General features: G+C 39.2%; 1 protein-coding gene across 1 annotated transcript in view; it reads right to left on the bottom strand.

Moving 5' to 3' along the window:
- Positions 1 to 17,888, bottom strand: part of COL28A1 (collagen type XXVIII alpha 1 chain) — a 173,497-nt gene that overhangs the window by 130,390 nt on the left and 25,219 nt on the right. Inside the window, 3 exon segments of the mRNA XM_060107715.1 lie at positions 1,360 to 1,419; positions 16,688 to 16,741; positions 17,807 to 17,851. Of these exon segments, the coding sequence (XP_059963698.1) occupies positions 1,360 to 1,419; positions 16,688 to 16,741; positions 17,807 to 17,851 (159 nt within the window).

The following is a 17,888-nucleotide window of genomic DNA, read 5'->3' as shown; positions in this document are numbered from 1 at the left end:
AGGAGGAAGAAATAATTGAATGAAAGTTTGCTTTTTTAAATGAAGAATACACATAGCACAAAATACTCTGGAGATTTCAATGAAGATAAATAGCAAAATTGTCAAAATTTTCAAACTCTTAAAGATTAAAAAAAAACCTAGAGGAGGAAAAATGCCTTGAATTTAAGTGAACAAATTACCCCCAAACGTTCCTCATTCCTTCTTGTCTAAACGCAATTTCAGCTTTCAGAAACGATTACATAGCAATTGACAGGTCAGACTGTGTACGACTCTTTTTGGTTACTGAAATGACCAAGTTAACAATGCCCGTGCTGTTCTCTGCCCCCTCGCCACCATCCGGGGATGCATCCCCCGCCACCCTGCCCTGTTCCATTTCACCTCGCCCTTCAGTTCTGTTTCACATTTCTTCTCCTTCAGAACTCTTCTCCAGTAACTCTGCCAGTATAAACTCCACCTTCCCTGGAATCTCAATGTGCTTATTGTCTAAATGCATTCCATGGTGACACCTGATTACATTCGAAGTGCAGTTTTGTACTGCTCTCTGGTTTAGCCCCGCATCGAAGTCTTATTGTCCCAATGACATAGAAAAGCCATTTAAAATAAGCACTTCTGGGCCTCCCTGGTGGCGCAGTGGTTAAGAGTCCGCCTGCCGATGCAGGGGATACGGGTTCGTGCCCCGGTCTGGGAGGATCCCATATGCTGCGGAGCGGCTGGGCCCGTGAGCCATGGCCGCTGGGCCTGCGCATCCGGAGCCTGTGCTCCGCAACGGGAGAGGCCACAACAGTGAGAGGCCCACATACCGCAAAAAGAAAAAAAAATAAAAATAAAAATTAAAAATAAAATAAAATAAGCACTTCTGCTCTAGTACATCCTGCATGATGTAGAGCACCCAAGGTTGTTGGGTGTTCTAGTCCTTTCTAGTTCCCTACAAACCTCTCCATCAACATTTACTTATTCAGTGTCATGGTTCTTCTGGTTTCTGCCCCTCCGTGCTTATTTGATGTGAGCAGGTGATAGTTGACATGTTAAGGTGTTTCACTTCCCAGTAACGTTTTTGCATGCCATCATGTAAAATCCATGAAAACTCAACAGAGCTAGATGTATGTTGGCAAGAGGGTGGGTATTTGGAGACAAGCAAAATTTTCATTCCAACCAAATCAAAAAGTACATAGAGTATTCTTGTGGTAACTGCCCCTGACCAGGGCATTGCAGTGTCCAAGCATCCAGCCTGTAAGTAACTTATACAGACAGCCTCCTTGTATCCATGAGGGTAACACTGAGCAGAGTTCAAATCACAGCTCCCCCAGCCCTACAGTAAATTCAGTAGTCATCAATGAGCCGAGAGACCAGTATCTTTACCTTAATACCTGGCTGTCCAATAACAGGGGCTCCTGGAGGACCACGAGGACCAGGTTCACCCTAGAGGAAGAAACAGTGACATGTTAGGTCAACTCCATAGTATTTGTTGAGCAGCTCTTAGACGTATAGTGATGTGATAGGGGCTTTGAGGGCATCAACAAAACCTAGCGCACAGTCTCCACCCTCAAGTGTTTACCATCCAGTTGGACAGACAGCACAGACCCAGGATGGACTTAGCCATGACCCAGTATCTAGGGTTCATGAAAATGTCTCCATTTTAATTTTTAAAATCAGAATAAAAAATAAACATAATAATAGTATATATAATAATGAATACAGTCTGGACTACATTTTTCTTTATACCAACTCAGTTGTAAAATATAATTTTAAACATTTTTATGGAGGAAAGTACCTAGAAAGGCAAAAGTTTTTAGGATCCATGAAAGTCATCACATGGCCCTCACTCATTTGTTCAATACATCTTTATTAAGTGCTTCTGACAGACACATTTGTTTTCTACCCAGTGATCATCCTCTCCTTTCTTTCTTCCCTGCTGTTAGAACTCTGACCTGTTCAGGTCAGTGGGCAACTATTCTTCGCCCTCAGATGTGTAGGATGAATGATAATCCGTCTAAAACAAGGGTAGAATCTTTCCCTTTGCCACTGATTAATCTAGGTTAATCCTTTGACTCAGTTCTGATAAATGAGATGTGGGGACCTTACTGGATGCAAAGGGAAACTTTTGCCTCTGCTTCTTTGTTCCTACTTGGAGATGTGATAGCTATCTTGTAACCATGAGGCAACAGTCTCTCAGATGAATGCCAACAGTTGAAGAGGATGATGCAGAAAAAATTTAAAAGAGCCTGGCTCCTAGACAACCGCACTGAGCTCCTGATCCAGTCCTAGACTACCTACCTTCAAACATTCTGTTTACTCAACAAGAAGCGTTCTTATGATTTAAGCCACTATTAGTCGAGATGTTTGTTACTAGAAACCAGAAGCATTTTCCGTTAATATAGTCTATGATGTGGCAGGCCCATCATAGAATTCAGGCATTATAGAACTGAGAGCACGGCACTCAAACTCCTGCATTTCACAGGTGAGGAACCTGAGTCCCAGAGGGGTTACCTGGCCTTCACAAACTCACACCTCAGTATCACCCACAGGGATATGGGTCTTTAGGTCTCTCAAGCTTCTGGTCCTTTGGCATGTTGATAGAGGAAAGGAGAGTGGCTATTGATTACCATTTCTTTTTTTATAATGCTAATTTTTTCTGTTTATCAAAATAATGTATCTTCACTGTAGAAAATTTGCCATATATTGAAAAGCATACAAAGAAAATTTTACATTATCTATCTATAACAACTGTTAATCTTTGGTGTGTTTCCTTCGGGTTTTTTTATTGTTATTTTTTTAGAATTCTATTGAAGTATAGTTGATTGACAATGTTGTGTTAATTTCTGCCATACTGCAAAGTGACTCAGTTACACATATATATATTCTTTTTCATTATGGTTTATCACAGGATAGTATATAGTGAATATAGTTCCATGTGCTATACAGTAGGACTTTCTTGCTTATCCATTCTGAATATTATAGTTTATAATAGTTTGCATCCGCTAACCCCAAACTCCCAATCCATCCCTCTGCCACCCCCCTCCCCCTTGGCAATCGCAAGTCTGTTCTGTATGTCTGTGAGTCTGTATCTGTTTCATAGATATGTTCATTTGTGTCATGTTTTAGATTCCACATATAAGTGATATGATATCATATGGTATTTTTCTTTCTCTTTACATACATGCATGTACCTCTAATTTATGTTAAGAAAAATTTCAAAGCATTCTTGTGTTGGAGATAATGAATATTTGCTATTTAAAATTTCACTAAACTTACAGATTTTTCTCTTCTCTTCATCCTTTTATAAGCCAACAGACAGGAAGTGGAGACAAACCTTCTCCCAGGTTGAGGGGAACAAAGGAATTTTCACTAAGCTAAAGCCTCAATTCTCCCCAGAGGCTTGTGATTTTGGAGGGGACTCTTAGTAACTAGAGCAATGTTATATTGATATGGTAGAGGCATTACTTGAAAGAAGTTTGTTGACTTTAGCCAAATGCAAAGGGGAACAGAAGAGAAAGGAGAAGGGTCATAGTTAAATCGCCTCCCTAAAAGATATGTCGAGGCTCAAGATGAATCAAACAAAGAAAACCTGTCTCAAAATCAGTTGATTGTAAGAGTTCATGATGCTTTGGCGTTTGAATTGAAAAGTACCTTCTGTTTATCCTTTTGAGTACAAGTCAATCTGGCAGATAAATCAACCTGAATTTTTTCCTTTAAAATTCAAGGTTCTAGGGCCTCCCTGGTGGCGCAGTGGTTGAGGGTCTGCCTGCCGATGCAGGGGATACGGGTTCGTGCCCCGGTCCGGGAGGATCCCATATGCCGCGGACCGGCTGGGCCCGTGGGCCATGGCCTCTGGGCCTGCGCGTCCGGAGCCTGTGCTCCGCGGCGGGAGAGGCCACAGCAGTGGGAGGCCCGCGTACCGCAAAAAAATAAATAAATAAAATTCAAGGTTCTAGTTATCTTTTAATATAGGTTAAATTTTCTGAATCAGCCAATTAATTGCCATTCTTATCTTTTACATGTTCTTGGCCATGGAATTTCTCTCTGTATAATATCAAACAAATATTCTCTCTTTGGGGAGAATATAACATTTCTCCCCAGATTTGAAGTTGTTTTCTTAATCTCAAGTTTAAGTGCTAGAGAATATTCAGTTTCCTAAAGATTCCAAATTTTAACTTCAAAGAATCTTTCCTTATAACTTCTTGTGCTCTCCATTCAAGCTGGAATCACCTTGTCCGTTACACGGCATAGGGGTGAATGTTTCCATCACTTAGCAAAGGAACACCAAGTACTTGCTATGTAGATGGTAATAAATAGAAGTTTAAAACAAAGGCCCCACACTCAAGGGGCTAGTTTGAGAGGTAAAACACACCATTAAAATAATGATAATGATGATAATAATAGTAATGGTATAAGGCTCTAAGTTCCCTATTCTCTTCATTCCCTGCCCTTTGGTATGTAGTTTGGTTCTGTAATGGATCAGAAGGCTTTTAAATATATTATGTATTTGGAGGAGAATTTGAGTGTTTTATAGTGGAAGCTCTGCCCTACTGTGTACTTGTCCCTATGTTTGATCTAAAACAAACAAGAGCACAGGTTGGTGAGAAAGTTTCCCAACTCTGGACAAGGCGCTGGTTCTGCTGCTAACTTGAAATGAGGGAGCCAGGAGAGCCAAGAGGGTAAAGAACTATATTACCCTTGAGCGCATGAGCTCCCTTTAGCCTTGGTCCCCTACCAACAGCAACTGAGAGACTTCCTAATATTGCTTTTTCAGGGGAATTACAGGGATATGAGGTTATAGAGGGGCCACTTTCCCTTACCTGAACACAGCCCCATAGCAACATATCTTCACACTTTACCTGCTTAAATTTATTTCCCGGGAGGCTTGCATCTCAACCTAGGACCTGCAGAACAGTATTGGTCCATAATTAATGTCTATCCCTGTCACACTTCCCCTTTCCCTTTCCTACAGAGATTCCTGAGATGGTAAAGAAAGTGGTTCTGATTGTAAAATACCATAGCTGGATAAGACAGAACAGAAAGAAAAGAGTCAGCACTCTACTCCAAATGATTTTCCTGGAATTCACCAAGGGAACATAGCCTTGAAAGACTCCAGGCTTGATTCCTTCTTTGCTATTATTCCTGCCCTAATCCTCACCAACAAACACACCCACAGATTGAAAACCCTCAGTACTACTTATTATTTCTCTACTCCACTTTCTTTAAACATCAGGGGGATATACAAAGAGGACTGGGTTAAAGTCGATAGCCCCAGAGAAGTCTGTGTCTCATGGCCTTTGGATGAGTGTGAGTGAAAGTGAACATGAGTGTAAGCATGTGAGGGGCATCAAGGAGGTTAGGTAAACCACTTTGATCCTTCTCAGAAATTAAGGATGCCTATGCTATGGACCTCAAGATGGAAGAAAGCCAATGTTTAATAAAACCTACTGCTTTCAAGCACTGCCCTGACACTTCATATAGATTATCACATTTAATCTTCTAACAATCTTAGGAAATTGGTGTTTTTTCCTATTTTATGATGTAGGAATATAATCTTCATTTTAAAATTCATTTTTCAGTATGCATGGTATCACAGGAAAAGACCCATGGCTTTTTCATTCAGTCAGTGTAGTTGAATTCTGGTTCTATAATTTACTAACAGTTTGAGCTTTTGCAAGATCCCCATATGCAAAATGAGGATCATTATATCTACCTTGCAGCATTGTTGAGAGGATTTGAAATATTGTCTTAAAACATCTAAGTCATAACCAGTCACATGGTAGCTGTATCATATGTGTAGAGCAATTGTTATTCACCAGACTTTCATTGAGCACCAACCTGGTACCCAGTACCCCCTAACATAATTATAGACATAAATCAGGTTGCACCTGTACTTTGCAGACACTTAGAATCTGGCTGGAGAGGCAAACGAATATAAAACAAAATATAAGCATGTGAATTAGCTATAAAAAGTGTATTAACAGAGCATGTAAGACTGAGGCAGAAATGGTTAATTCTACCTTAAGGAATTGGGAAAGTTTTATATAGTAGTGGAGATATTTGCTCTGAACAAAAATGTAAGAATCATATTTAATCTAGTAGGAGAGAGGGGGAACGAAAGTTCTGGAAAAGGAGAGAGTATGAGGCATAAAATGATGTGAAATGTTCTGGGGACAGTAAGCAGCTCTGTGAGGCAAGCGGACGGGAATGAGGTGACAACAGCATCACTGTGTGGAGCTGCACTGTCCACTGGAAATACACAGTGAGCCACGTTTGTCATTTTAAAGTTTCTAGTAGCCACACTAAGGAAGTAATAGCAGATTTTACTTAACCCAATGTACCCCAAATATTATCATTGCAACATATAAGCAATATAAAACTCGTACTAATGATTTTATTTTTCATTATTTTTAATGTTATGCCTTTGAAATCCTACGTGTGTTTAACACTTATAGCACATTTCAATTCCGACTAGCCACATTTCAAGTGCTCAAAAGCCACGTATGGCTACTCTATTGGACAGTGCAGCTTTAGAGTGATTAAAGAGGCTGGAGGCTCGGGTCAGAACCATGGAGAGTACCAACATTTAAGTTGGGTGGGAGTGAAAGAACACAGAGATGTCTTGTGGGGATTTGGGGAAGACAGTGGCCCAGAAGAAATAAAGGGGGCAGGGAGAGCTGACCAAGGCAGTATAAAAGAAGTCAGGAAAAAGAGAATTTCAAAAGGAACTCATCCTTTCCAAAGACAAAGTCATATTCTTTCACTCACAGACCTGATCATCTTCCAGCATTCTCTATTTCAGGGAAGGGCATCAAGACCCCTCCACATGCCAAGCCAGAACTTAAGAGTCATTCTTAACATATCTCACTCCCTTATCCATCATATGCAATGCATCACCAACACCTAACAATATGCTCACAAGTCTCAAATCCATCCACCTCTGTGTCCTCTACCATGCCTCTACAGTCTACCCCAAATTAATACCATCTCTTGCTCAGACTATAGCAAAGTCTTTAATACTCTACATGCATCCATTCTAGCACATTCTAATTTATCCCCCACCCGTCCACTGCTGCCAGAGCAATCTTCTAATTTTAATCTGAGTAAAACCCTTCAAGTCCTTTCCCTTTGCTCTTAGGGTAAAGACAGAGCTCCTTCCAAGGCTTGTGAGCCCCTGCATGGTGTGGTCCTGTGGTCTTTTCAAAACTATTTGTTATTAGTTGCCTCTTCTCTAGCCACCCTAGCACCATTGGCCTTTGTTCAGTTCCTTGTACTTGCCATGTTCCCTCCTGCCACAGTGTCTTTGCATGTGCTGTTGTCTCTATCTGGGATGTGGTTACCTCTCTCTTTTCCTAGTTAATCCATATTCATCCCTCAGATCTTATTTTAAACAGCATGGCTTCAGGGAAGGCCTCTCTGGTCAGGTAAAATCCCTATTCTAGAGGCACTGATAACATCATTTTCCTCTTTTTCGGAGCAACTTTTTCAGTTGCAACTTTGCTTTTCTGCATGTGTTAATATGTCTCCCCATAGACTGTGGGAGGATGTCATGTGATTTTGCTCAGCTCTCCATTCTCAAAGTTTAGCTAATTGATATTATCTACTCAACCATCCAGGCCTCAAACATTTACTGAACAGTGACTAAGGAGCAGATATTGTGCCAGCTGCTAGAGGTGAACAAAACAGGAAACCTGGTCTAGGCAGGGGGAACTGGGGGTTTGGAATTGCTCCTCTGGCGTCCCCACTGGTTTACTTACGTTTTTAACTAAGAGCGACTGTGCATACATTACATAGTGATATAAAGTATTTGTTGCACAGTTTTTGCTACAAACTTATCCAGATACAATTAATCATTTTTTTTTTCAGTTGAAGGCCAATAGATGGCCTAAGGTTACACTGTATGGAAAGTTCAGCTAGAGGAACCCAACACTTCTTATTCTGGACACTGGCTCTAACCAAAGTCAACATCTTTCCTTTCCCTAAAATAATAAATAATGAATGGTTGTCCAAGACTCTGAATTTTTTGAGGACAGAACTTTACCTTTTCTTGAATAATACAATTATAAATAATTTAGTCATACCTTGGGCTCTTAACATTAGATAGATGTTTTAGCAACTTCTTTTTATCGTTTCCCAGATATGTATAGCACCAACTGTAATAATTTAAGTCTTGTGACAAATATTCTCATACTTTCCCAGTGGACGAAAATGATGAATGAGCATTTTGTAGGTGCAAAATGGTTCAAGTATGGACAAAATACATTCTTAGCTGAAACTCAATGAAGTGATTACTGTATAAAAGGCTTGGGAGAAAAGTCAAGAAAAGCCCTTTTTTTTTTTTGGAAAGAAGGAAAAACGGGGGTGAGGTGGAGGCATGAAACTAACATTTATCAAATTCTTGTTAAATCAAGCTCTATTTTTAGTTCCTAATTTCTCTTATTTCAGAGAAGTGTTATGTAATAAAAGGCATATTTTTAGAAAATATATCAGGCTAGCTTAGTTCTACATTAATGAAAAGAGGGTTGTCAAAATACTTAACTGCTTAATTATTGCTGATACATATGGCACTTACTATGTAACAGGTATTATTCTAAGAGCTTTTCATGTATTAACTCATGTAATCCTCCGAACAACTCTGTTTTTAACCCATTACATTAATGAGAAAACTGAGGTATGAGGAGGAAAAGTGAGTTTCCCAAATCACAGAACTAATACAATATAGGGCTGGGTTTGGACCCCAGCAGTCTGGCTTTAGAGCCAGTGCTCTAACCACCATACCAAACTGCCTCTTGGGACTTTTCCATTCTTAAAGTATTTCAAAAATCATTTGATTGCAGACTAAATTTATATCTTTGTTACAAGATGAAAAACACAAAAATCAGATAGTTACAATCTACCCATAGTTGAAGAATCATCATATGAAGACAAAGAATCTCTAAAATAAAAATAAGCCACATGAAAGTATATACTATTACAAGCCAACTTATATGCCCTTTCAGGCACATAAAGTCTACCTGGATCAATGTTGTCACTGAAATAGTGGTAAAGTTAACATAAATAATAACTGGCAATACTGTAATCACACAATGTAACTCTACATATAAAGCAGTTATTAAGCAACTGCACTGTTGGAACCATCATTATTTAAAATCTCCAACTGCAATCTTTTTAAATAACATCTACTTGGGAAAGAGAAAAGATCACTGTTCACATACTCTACCTACTTATGCTTTTCAAAGAAGAAAAAACTCCATAATACCAAAGAATTGCTGGAGAATGTGATGAAAATTGTAGTGTTGTACCAGATTTTAGTAATTCAACTCCTTTTCTTGATTGCTATTATGTTAAAGTGAATGAAATTGACAATATACAGCTAGGTTTGACTTACAAAAAGGATGATTCATATGTTCCAATCTAATAGGAAAGTCATATTTCATTATATATAATAAAACCTAAGGAATTGTGTGTCATTTTCCTTAAAAGGAAGGACTGTTCCATGGCCCATCAGGAGAGCTTTTAAGAATCTAGGCTCTGGTGGACACTCTTAGGACTCCTCTAGCACAAAATGAGTGGCTGGAAACTATTCAGGGTGAACCCTCTCCGTAAATTGGAGAAGAAGGACACCAATTTACGAGAGGAGAGAGGTTCATAACAGCGTGATATGTTTCCTAAAAACCTACTCTTGGAGACTGGGGGCAGAGGAAAGTGAGGAGAGTTATTGTTGAAAGAGTACAAAGTTTACGTTAGAATGATGGAAGAGTTTTGAGCACAGATAGTGATGACGGATACACAATGTTGTGAGTGTATTTAATACCACTGAATTGTATGCTTAAAATGATAAATATTATGTATATTTTACCACAATTTAAAAAAAACTTCCTCTTAGAATAAACTTAATTTTCCCTGCTGCACTGTTGCTGCTGCAACTTAAATTAATTAAGAGCACTGATATAAGTATTAAAAAAAAATTCTGACAACGCTCTGAAGACATGCAGTAACTCATTGTGTTCCACATTAGTGCCCCACTTGACTGGGCCTGTGGGTTAGACTCAGCACCTTTGTGGGAAATTTTGGCAGCATTTTGGGTGCCTTGATCCGTCGGAGTTTTTGTCTTGGCAGGCTCTGCACACGCATGTGCACATACATACGCACGCAGGGTGTACCCCATCTGCTGAGGACCATATGTGTCAGAGATTTGGGGAGGAAAATCATCTGTCTTGAAGCCAATGGCTGACACACCACATGTTCTGGCAGCCACTTCAAGTTGTCACTATTAGTTGTCTCACGTCAAATGAGTTAATAAGCTCATTTAGTACCCTGGTGGGCAGATAGGCACGTAGGTCAAAGCCCTTTCCACAAAAAGAATCACTGGATTACTAATTATTCTTTCCCTTTAATTAGGCCCAGGACAGAAATAGCATTTAGAATTTGACATCCCCGAAGAAAAACAGCCACATAGTTTGGCAGCTTGTCTCTGATTCTGCATTAGACAGATATTTGTAATTAAAATTGTAAAGGGATTCTTCACACTGCTATACACTGAGCAGTCGCAACCTTGTTCAAAGGTGTTAGCCTGCCAGGAGAACCAGAAGGCCCATTATTGGTTTTGGACAACTGGAAAAGCTGACGTGTTTGAATACCCTGGACTTAAAAATACTTTTCATGAAGCCAAAAATATAGTTATTCTGTATTGAGAGCTATGAACTTAAAAAAGTTTTCTGTTTGATTATTCTGTACTAGGGATTGTTGATGTCTACATGTTTCACCTGATTTCCTTCCCATCAAGTTATAAGGAATTATATCCTATTAGAAATCATGATTTTTTTTTAGTGGTTGAAAGCAACATCATGATGTTAGGGGATTTTTAGGCTTTTGAGTTGTGTGAGAGCTGAAATAAAACTACACAACCTTCTAGTTTGAGGAGAAAGTTTCAGCTTCTTCGTAGTTCATATTTGTGGTATTTGAACTCTTTCCAAACCACAGTTGAAATATTATTTATGTTCTGTAGGTTGACCTACTAAAGCTGCTAAGTTAACTTTAAGTCAAATCAAGCATCGATATTCAAATAATGACAAAACTAAAGAATGAATTTTTTTTTTCTTTTGCGGTACCGGGCCTCTCACTGTTGTGGCCTCTCCTGTTGTGGAGCACAGGCTCCGGACGTGCAGGATCAGCGGCCAGGGCTCACGGGCCCAGCCACTCCGCGGCATGTGGGATCTTCCTGGACCGGGGCACGAACCCGCGTCCCCTGCATCGGCAGGCAGACTCTCAACCACTGCGCCACCAGGGAAGCCCCAAGAATGAATTTTTAAAACTACTAAATCTTCATTAATGATATATCTGTTCTAGTGAAAATAGTGACATTATAGAAAACATAAGACTCTAACTTGTATATCTGAAACTGTAAAAAAAAAAAAAATTAAGTTCCAAGCCTCCATGCCTCTCTTAGAAGAAAGCAGAATTACAAATAACGCATTAGGTTATTCAAGGCACAAGAAGCTTCTGATGGATTACATCTATACTCTCCTGTTTCTATTTATTGTCCAGATATCTTGGAAGAATGGTCAAAATTCCTGGCTATTGCACCCTTCTCTCTGATTCCTTCCACAATCCATTGTCACCTCTCCAATCTCTCAAAGGTTTCCCAAACCTGCAAAATTGACAATCTAAGTGACTGCATAGGTCCTGCCTATTTGACCTGTCTGCAGTATGATACTGTTGACAGCTCATTCCATTTAAGACTATTTCCTCATTCATTCATTCATTCAACAAATATTTATTTGTTGCTTATCTTAAACATGTGTGAGTGTACATATAATAATTTTTTTCTCTCTCAGATATGATAGCAATACTCCTGACCCATTGTCCCTAGATTTTCTGCTTTGGATTTTTCAAAAACAGTGATGGACGTGTACATATCTATCTAATTCTCCTGCCAATGGTTCATATTTGAAAGAAGAGTGGCAATGTTTAAAGGTATAATGCACGGAAACTAAAAGGAAACTTGATTAGTACTCTTTCAGTTACCAAAATACATACGCATTCCTAATAGCTATGTCAAAGGTGGACAGCCATCCCTGTTTTAAAAACTAACCTCTTTTCATAGAGCATTTTGAAGAAAACAGGATGATGTGTAGGGATGTTTACTAGGTTTACAATTTTAATTTCAGGATCTGTACATTTAGCTCTCATTTACTTAATTTCTTTATAAGAACACCAACTATGAAAAAAAATTATCTACCATGCTTGGGAACCTCAAAAAATGGGATGGAAGTATGACAGAGCTAGGTAAGGAGGAGTAGGGTGTCCAAGGATCATGTGCAGTGCAGAGCTTTGGAGTGGGCTAAGTGCTTCATTTGCCCTCATTTACTTCCTTTAAAACATAAGTTTCACTTATTCACTAATACTAGGTCTGTTGTTTATTTTGGATGTGGGCTGGATGTTTGATTCACTGGAGATTATTTACCCTGACCATATCCATTTATTAAACTGGACCAGACTGGTGCTATTTCTCTATGAGTTTTTTTTAACATCTCAGAAGCTAAACTGAACATAAAGTAAGAGGACTTTGAGTTTCTTATACTTGAGTGTAGCACAAGAAGAAAACACTTAGGGGGGAAAAGCCCTGCAGAAAATGTATGAGCGTCCTAGAGTAGAAAAATGGAAGAAGTTAGAAGAAGGGAGGCAATACATCTATTAAGATAAATTACTATATAATATAAATATCACAGTATTTTTAAATTGTTTGAGGATTAACATGTGTTGCTTTGCCTTGGAGAAATACGTCAGGGATAATTCCTAATGCCCTTTTGGCCGTAGCACCGAAGCTCTCATGCTAGGATGCTTCAACGTGTCACAGGCTATTTCCTGCTCAGGCCACAGTGAGCAGTCCCTCCTCCCATAGCACAAAGAGGGTCTTGGAAAGAGTAGATATGGATGAGATTTGAGAAGAAAACACCCTTCAGAAATAACCTCAGAAGGACATCAAGAAATGGCAAAGGGCTTCCCTGGTGGCGCAGTGGTTGAGAGTCCGCCTGCCGATGCAGGGGACATGGGTTCGTGCCCCGTTCCGGGAGGATCCCACATGCCGCGGAGCGGCTGGGCCCATAAGCCATGGCCGCTGAGCCTGCGCGTCCGGAGCCTGTGCTCCGCAACGGGAGAGGCCACAACAGTAAGAGGCCTGCATACCGCAAAAAAAAAAAGAAATGGCAAAAATTACCTAATATGGGCCTGGCACATCCAGCATTCTACTGTGTTTATTTGTTCAAAACTGATTTTGGTTACTTGTTCTCTGTGATTTGAGAGCCCTGCCAGTCTTGAACCATTCTTTCTCGTTATTGGAGGGCCCATTCTATGGCCAGATGGGATTGCCACCTGAACCACCACACCAGCCCTTGGAAGGTGGTGTAGGGTCCTTAGGCCCTCAGTTTTTACTGAGAAGGAGCACCATGCTCTCTCGTTAGGGACATTGCCAGTTTGGTCCTAGGGATATGGCTTCTCAGATACTTGCATGATGATAGTTAGTTCTAATTGATTTTAGAGACTGATGGGATGTTCTTCTTATGAATACCACTCTTGACCCTCATGTATGGGAGAGGCTGAGGTGGCTTCCTTCTGAGAAACATCTATGTTTTGTTTCTAAGGCAACAAGGTCATTTAGGACAGAATACTACTTTACATATGGAAAATACTAATGACAGAAATGATTTGTGAAATAGGGCCAGAATCACATTTTTCCTTAATTTCTCACATGCTATTTTTTCCTTTTATTCTTTGGCCACCTTTTCTGCAAACCCTTTGATGAAGAAAACCCAACCACTAAAGCAACAGAATGGGATTGTTGCTCATCAGAGAGACTATTCATAAACTCAAATTCATAGGCAGGCCCTATCTAGAAACTCCCATGGAATCTTTGCAAATGTTGCAAGTCCAAATTTTCTATTTTAAGGTCTCCTAAGAGACAAAATATTTGAAAATGCACATTACTGGTTTCTCTTCCCCATGAGATTCCTTTCCTTCTTTTCCTTCATTTTCAGATGAACATTATAACCAAGTAGAAGTGCACTCTCAACAGACTTTTGTTTCCAGCCAGAGTACACTAGAGGGGGTAGACAGATGCAATTTCCATACTGTCCAAAAGAAAGGCATTTATCTCAGGTTGACTATCTAGGAAATTCAGCAGTTTTCCTAAGGAGAGAGATATAATATGGTGGTGAAGAGCAGACTGGCTGGGTTTGAATCCTGGCTCTGTTCCTTCCTAGCTGTGTAGACTTGAATCCATTGCTTAAATTCTCTGTGCCGTAGTAGCCTAATCTATACCGTGGGAGTGAGAATAGAGCATGCCTCAGAAGGTGGTGTTATCTTAAATGGGTATTTAGAACTGTATCTGTGCATAGTAAATATACACTAAATAAGTGCTATCTGTTACTTTAGAAGCTTCAAAATAATAATCCTCCCTGTGTCCATTGGAAACTACAGAATTACTGAATTTTAAAGGTTTTTTTTTTTTTGGCATGAATTGCAAGAGCAATATCGTAAAACCATTTTGTAATAAAATGGTAATGGATAAAAAGAAATGTCACTATAAAACATTGTTTCCAGATTGAGCAAAAAAATAGTTTATTAAGTTTTTAAGATTTAGAAGTACATTCTGGGATGCAAGATGAAGTCATTCCCTGAAACCTGACTTTTAAGACAATACAAGAATAAATGTATAAAACCTAAGACAATTAATGAATGTGACATGTGTCTCTGGTTGACAGATCCAAAGAGGGGTAGAAATTAGTAATAGTCTCCAAGTAACAGTCAAGAGACCATTAAATCTGTGACCTTAAGCCAAAAATATAACTAGGAGAAAAATGAGAAGCTTACTCCCATCTCACTCCATCCCAAGAACCCCCAATATTCTTTAGATACTGACATCTTTTTAACTGACAATGAATTTTTTGTGTTCACCTGGCAGTGAATTTTGTGATTTTAAACTGTGATAATTTTACGTTAAATGTCTTCACCAAAATTTTTGAAAAAAAGAATGTTTTAAAAGAGAGTCCCTTGGAAAGTTGAAGTCCTCCGATACCTTTGGAAAAGTGACTCCTTTTATGATGATGATGTGAAAGTAGAGCATGAAGTGTTATGTCAGAAAATTACAGCCTCCCCCAGTATTCTTGACTCATTATTTATTCTAAGAATTAATGCATTCTTAGAATTAAAAGCTAAATTCTGTGGAAATAAATCCACTTTAAAAGAAAAATCTGAGTAGTAACTGTATAAGACATGAAGAGAAATGATCAAACGATGGCACGTTTTTATGAACTGCCATCACCCGTCTCCCGAAGCTGCGTGCCCTGCTCCCAGCCCAGCACCTCCACAGACGCCCTGATTTCCAGACTTCTCATTTTCCAAAATGAAAACTTTGGGCCAGTATGATTTCTAATATCCCTTGTGGCTCAAACAGTCTATAATTCTATCACTGTTGCAAACTCCAAACCTGATCCCTGATTTTAAGCCTCTTTTTCACAAACCTGTGAAAATTATCAGCTTAGGTAACCAAAGAATCCTAGAAATAAACGTGGACTGTCAAAATATTTTCTTTTCCTTGCTGCAGGATTTTACCTACAGCCAAAGCAATTTTGTAAAAACTTCTACTCAGTATTCAGAAAAGCCAGTTCTTTCCCCCAGAGAGAATTAATCATAGGCAAGGACTGGAAAAGACAGTTTCCCCAGACAGCCTTAAGCACACGCCCACTGAGAAGCTCATTCTATTTTAATTTGCCAATTAAAACTGCCCCAGGAAATCACACATTGTCATTATCTCATTAAAAATAGTATACGTGTCACTCCCTTACCTCTCTCTGGAAAAAAGAACAGTCAAGTAGCCCAACTGCTCCCCACAACTTAAATTTAATAGCACCCTTAAAAGACTGGCTTTATCTAGGGTCCTCTGGGGACAGTACCGTCTGCTGTTATTATTACTGCCACAAATTCCACAGATCTCCAGTCACTAACTCAACACCATTTATTAGATATTTACTATATCTGTGGAATTTACTAAGCACTGAGAAGTGTTAAAAAGGCACTAAAACGCTTGTTTTCAGCAAATTAATGGCCACTCTCATTGGAAAATGGAGTCTTATAAACGGGTCTTTTAAAGATCCCTTCTATCTCAACTTTTGGTTCCATCTGGCTCTTATTCAACCCCTCCCTATATGTCTTGCCTGGTTACCTGTGGAATGACAGTACAAGGCAGGTACTGATAGAGATTACACCCTCGCAATTTAAAAAAGTTTAATTTTTGTTGGTATGACAGGTTTTTTTTTGTTGGTATATCCCTTCTCTTATAAACTGTGTATTGAGTTGACATTACCTGTGGGAAACAGAGTGATTTGAATTGTGTTGCTTATTACTACTTTTCAGTTTCTAGTGAGTCATAAAATGACTAAAAGGGCAGGAGTAAGATGGAAACACTGCAAAAATAGTGGCTTATATTTAATAATGCCCCTTTGAATAAAATAATAATAAATGAAAAGACTATGACACTGTCTTCCTGCATATACTTAAACATGATTCTGTGTATAACACCTGCAGGTTATTATGTATTTCCAAAGATTTGTCCTCAAAGAATCCATTGACTTCTGCCTAATAAAAACATGTATTACCATAGCTCACTATGGGAAAGGCCCTCTGCCTGTCTATAATCAACGGGAATGATTACCTTATTGCCTTGAAACCCCTTCGGGCCTGGATCCCCTGGAGGTCCAGTAATGCCCTGCTCCAAGATGAAAACCAAGAATTAGTTCTGTGTACAGAAGGCCAATCAGGAATGAATCATTCATTAGGGTCCCTAGAGACCCTGGAGTTAGAAGTCAGACTATCTTAAGTCAGAGTTAAGTTGGGGTTACACACGATTGAGAAATGGAATGAGATAAAATTCCTTGTGTCAAACACACAGCTTCTAAAATAGTACCTAAACTGAGAGCAAACATTTATTAATGAGGTGTTTGTTTTCTAAACCTGCGTTTCCAACATTATTCCTGTGCTGGACCCCTTTTTGGAAAGAATAAACAACAACTTTAAAAATATATATCTAAGGCATATATAACTGTAAGTTGGAGTTTCCAATGACCTGTGATAATCAGAGTTACTCCCCTGTCCTGACACAATTTCAGACCAGAACAAAGGCATTGATGGTCAACTAGATGCCATCTAGGAAATTTTGGGTAAAGGTATAATTTTCAGTAGACTCTTTGAAATGCTGAAATTAGTTCTTCACACATATACACACCCTCTTCCCGTTACAGCTTTAGACAAGACAAGTCCCCAGACTGGAAAAACTGATCCAATTATTTTCTGAAATCCCTGGGATAAGTCTAAAATAAATGCTTTAAAGAATCATTCCATGTTATTGAGCAGTTACTACTTATCATGATGGAACAATACAAATGCTGTAATTTAGATTAAATGCATAGCTTTTCCTACTGCATTAGAGCAGCAATGCAAACATTGTTACATCCTGCTTTTAACTGCTTTGACTTTATTCGTCTTCCTAAACACTCATTTTTTAACTTTTATCCCTTCAGCTACTCACTAAGTAGGCTCACCTGCCGGCACCTATCTTTGAAGGAGCCTGCGTTAGTTATTCAAAATATTAGAGCACCAATTTCCAGACTTTGTTTCACATTGGAATCACCTGAGAATCTTTAAAAATACTGATGCCTGACTCCAATCCCCGGACATTCTGACTGAATTGGTAGAGGGTGCAAGTGGGCACAGAGATTTCAAAAGCTCCCTAGGTGTTCTAATACAGACTTAGATTTGGTTTTCGCCTCCTTACCTGAAGTCCTCCGGGTCCCTTTGGTCCATTTGGCACTGGGGATCCCTGTGGAATAAAATTAATGGTAAATTGCTCTAAATAT

The sequence above is a fragment of the Mesoplodon densirostris genome, chromosome 9, assembly GCF_025265405.1.
Source record: "Mesoplodon densirostris isolate mMesDen1 chromosome 9, mMesDen1 primary haplotype, whole genome shotgun sequence".
NCBI lineage: Eukaryota > Metazoa > Chordata > Mammalia > Artiodactyla > Ziphiidae > Mesoplodon > Mesoplodon densirostris.
This window is presented reverse-complemented; position numbering and strand designations above follow the sequence as displayed.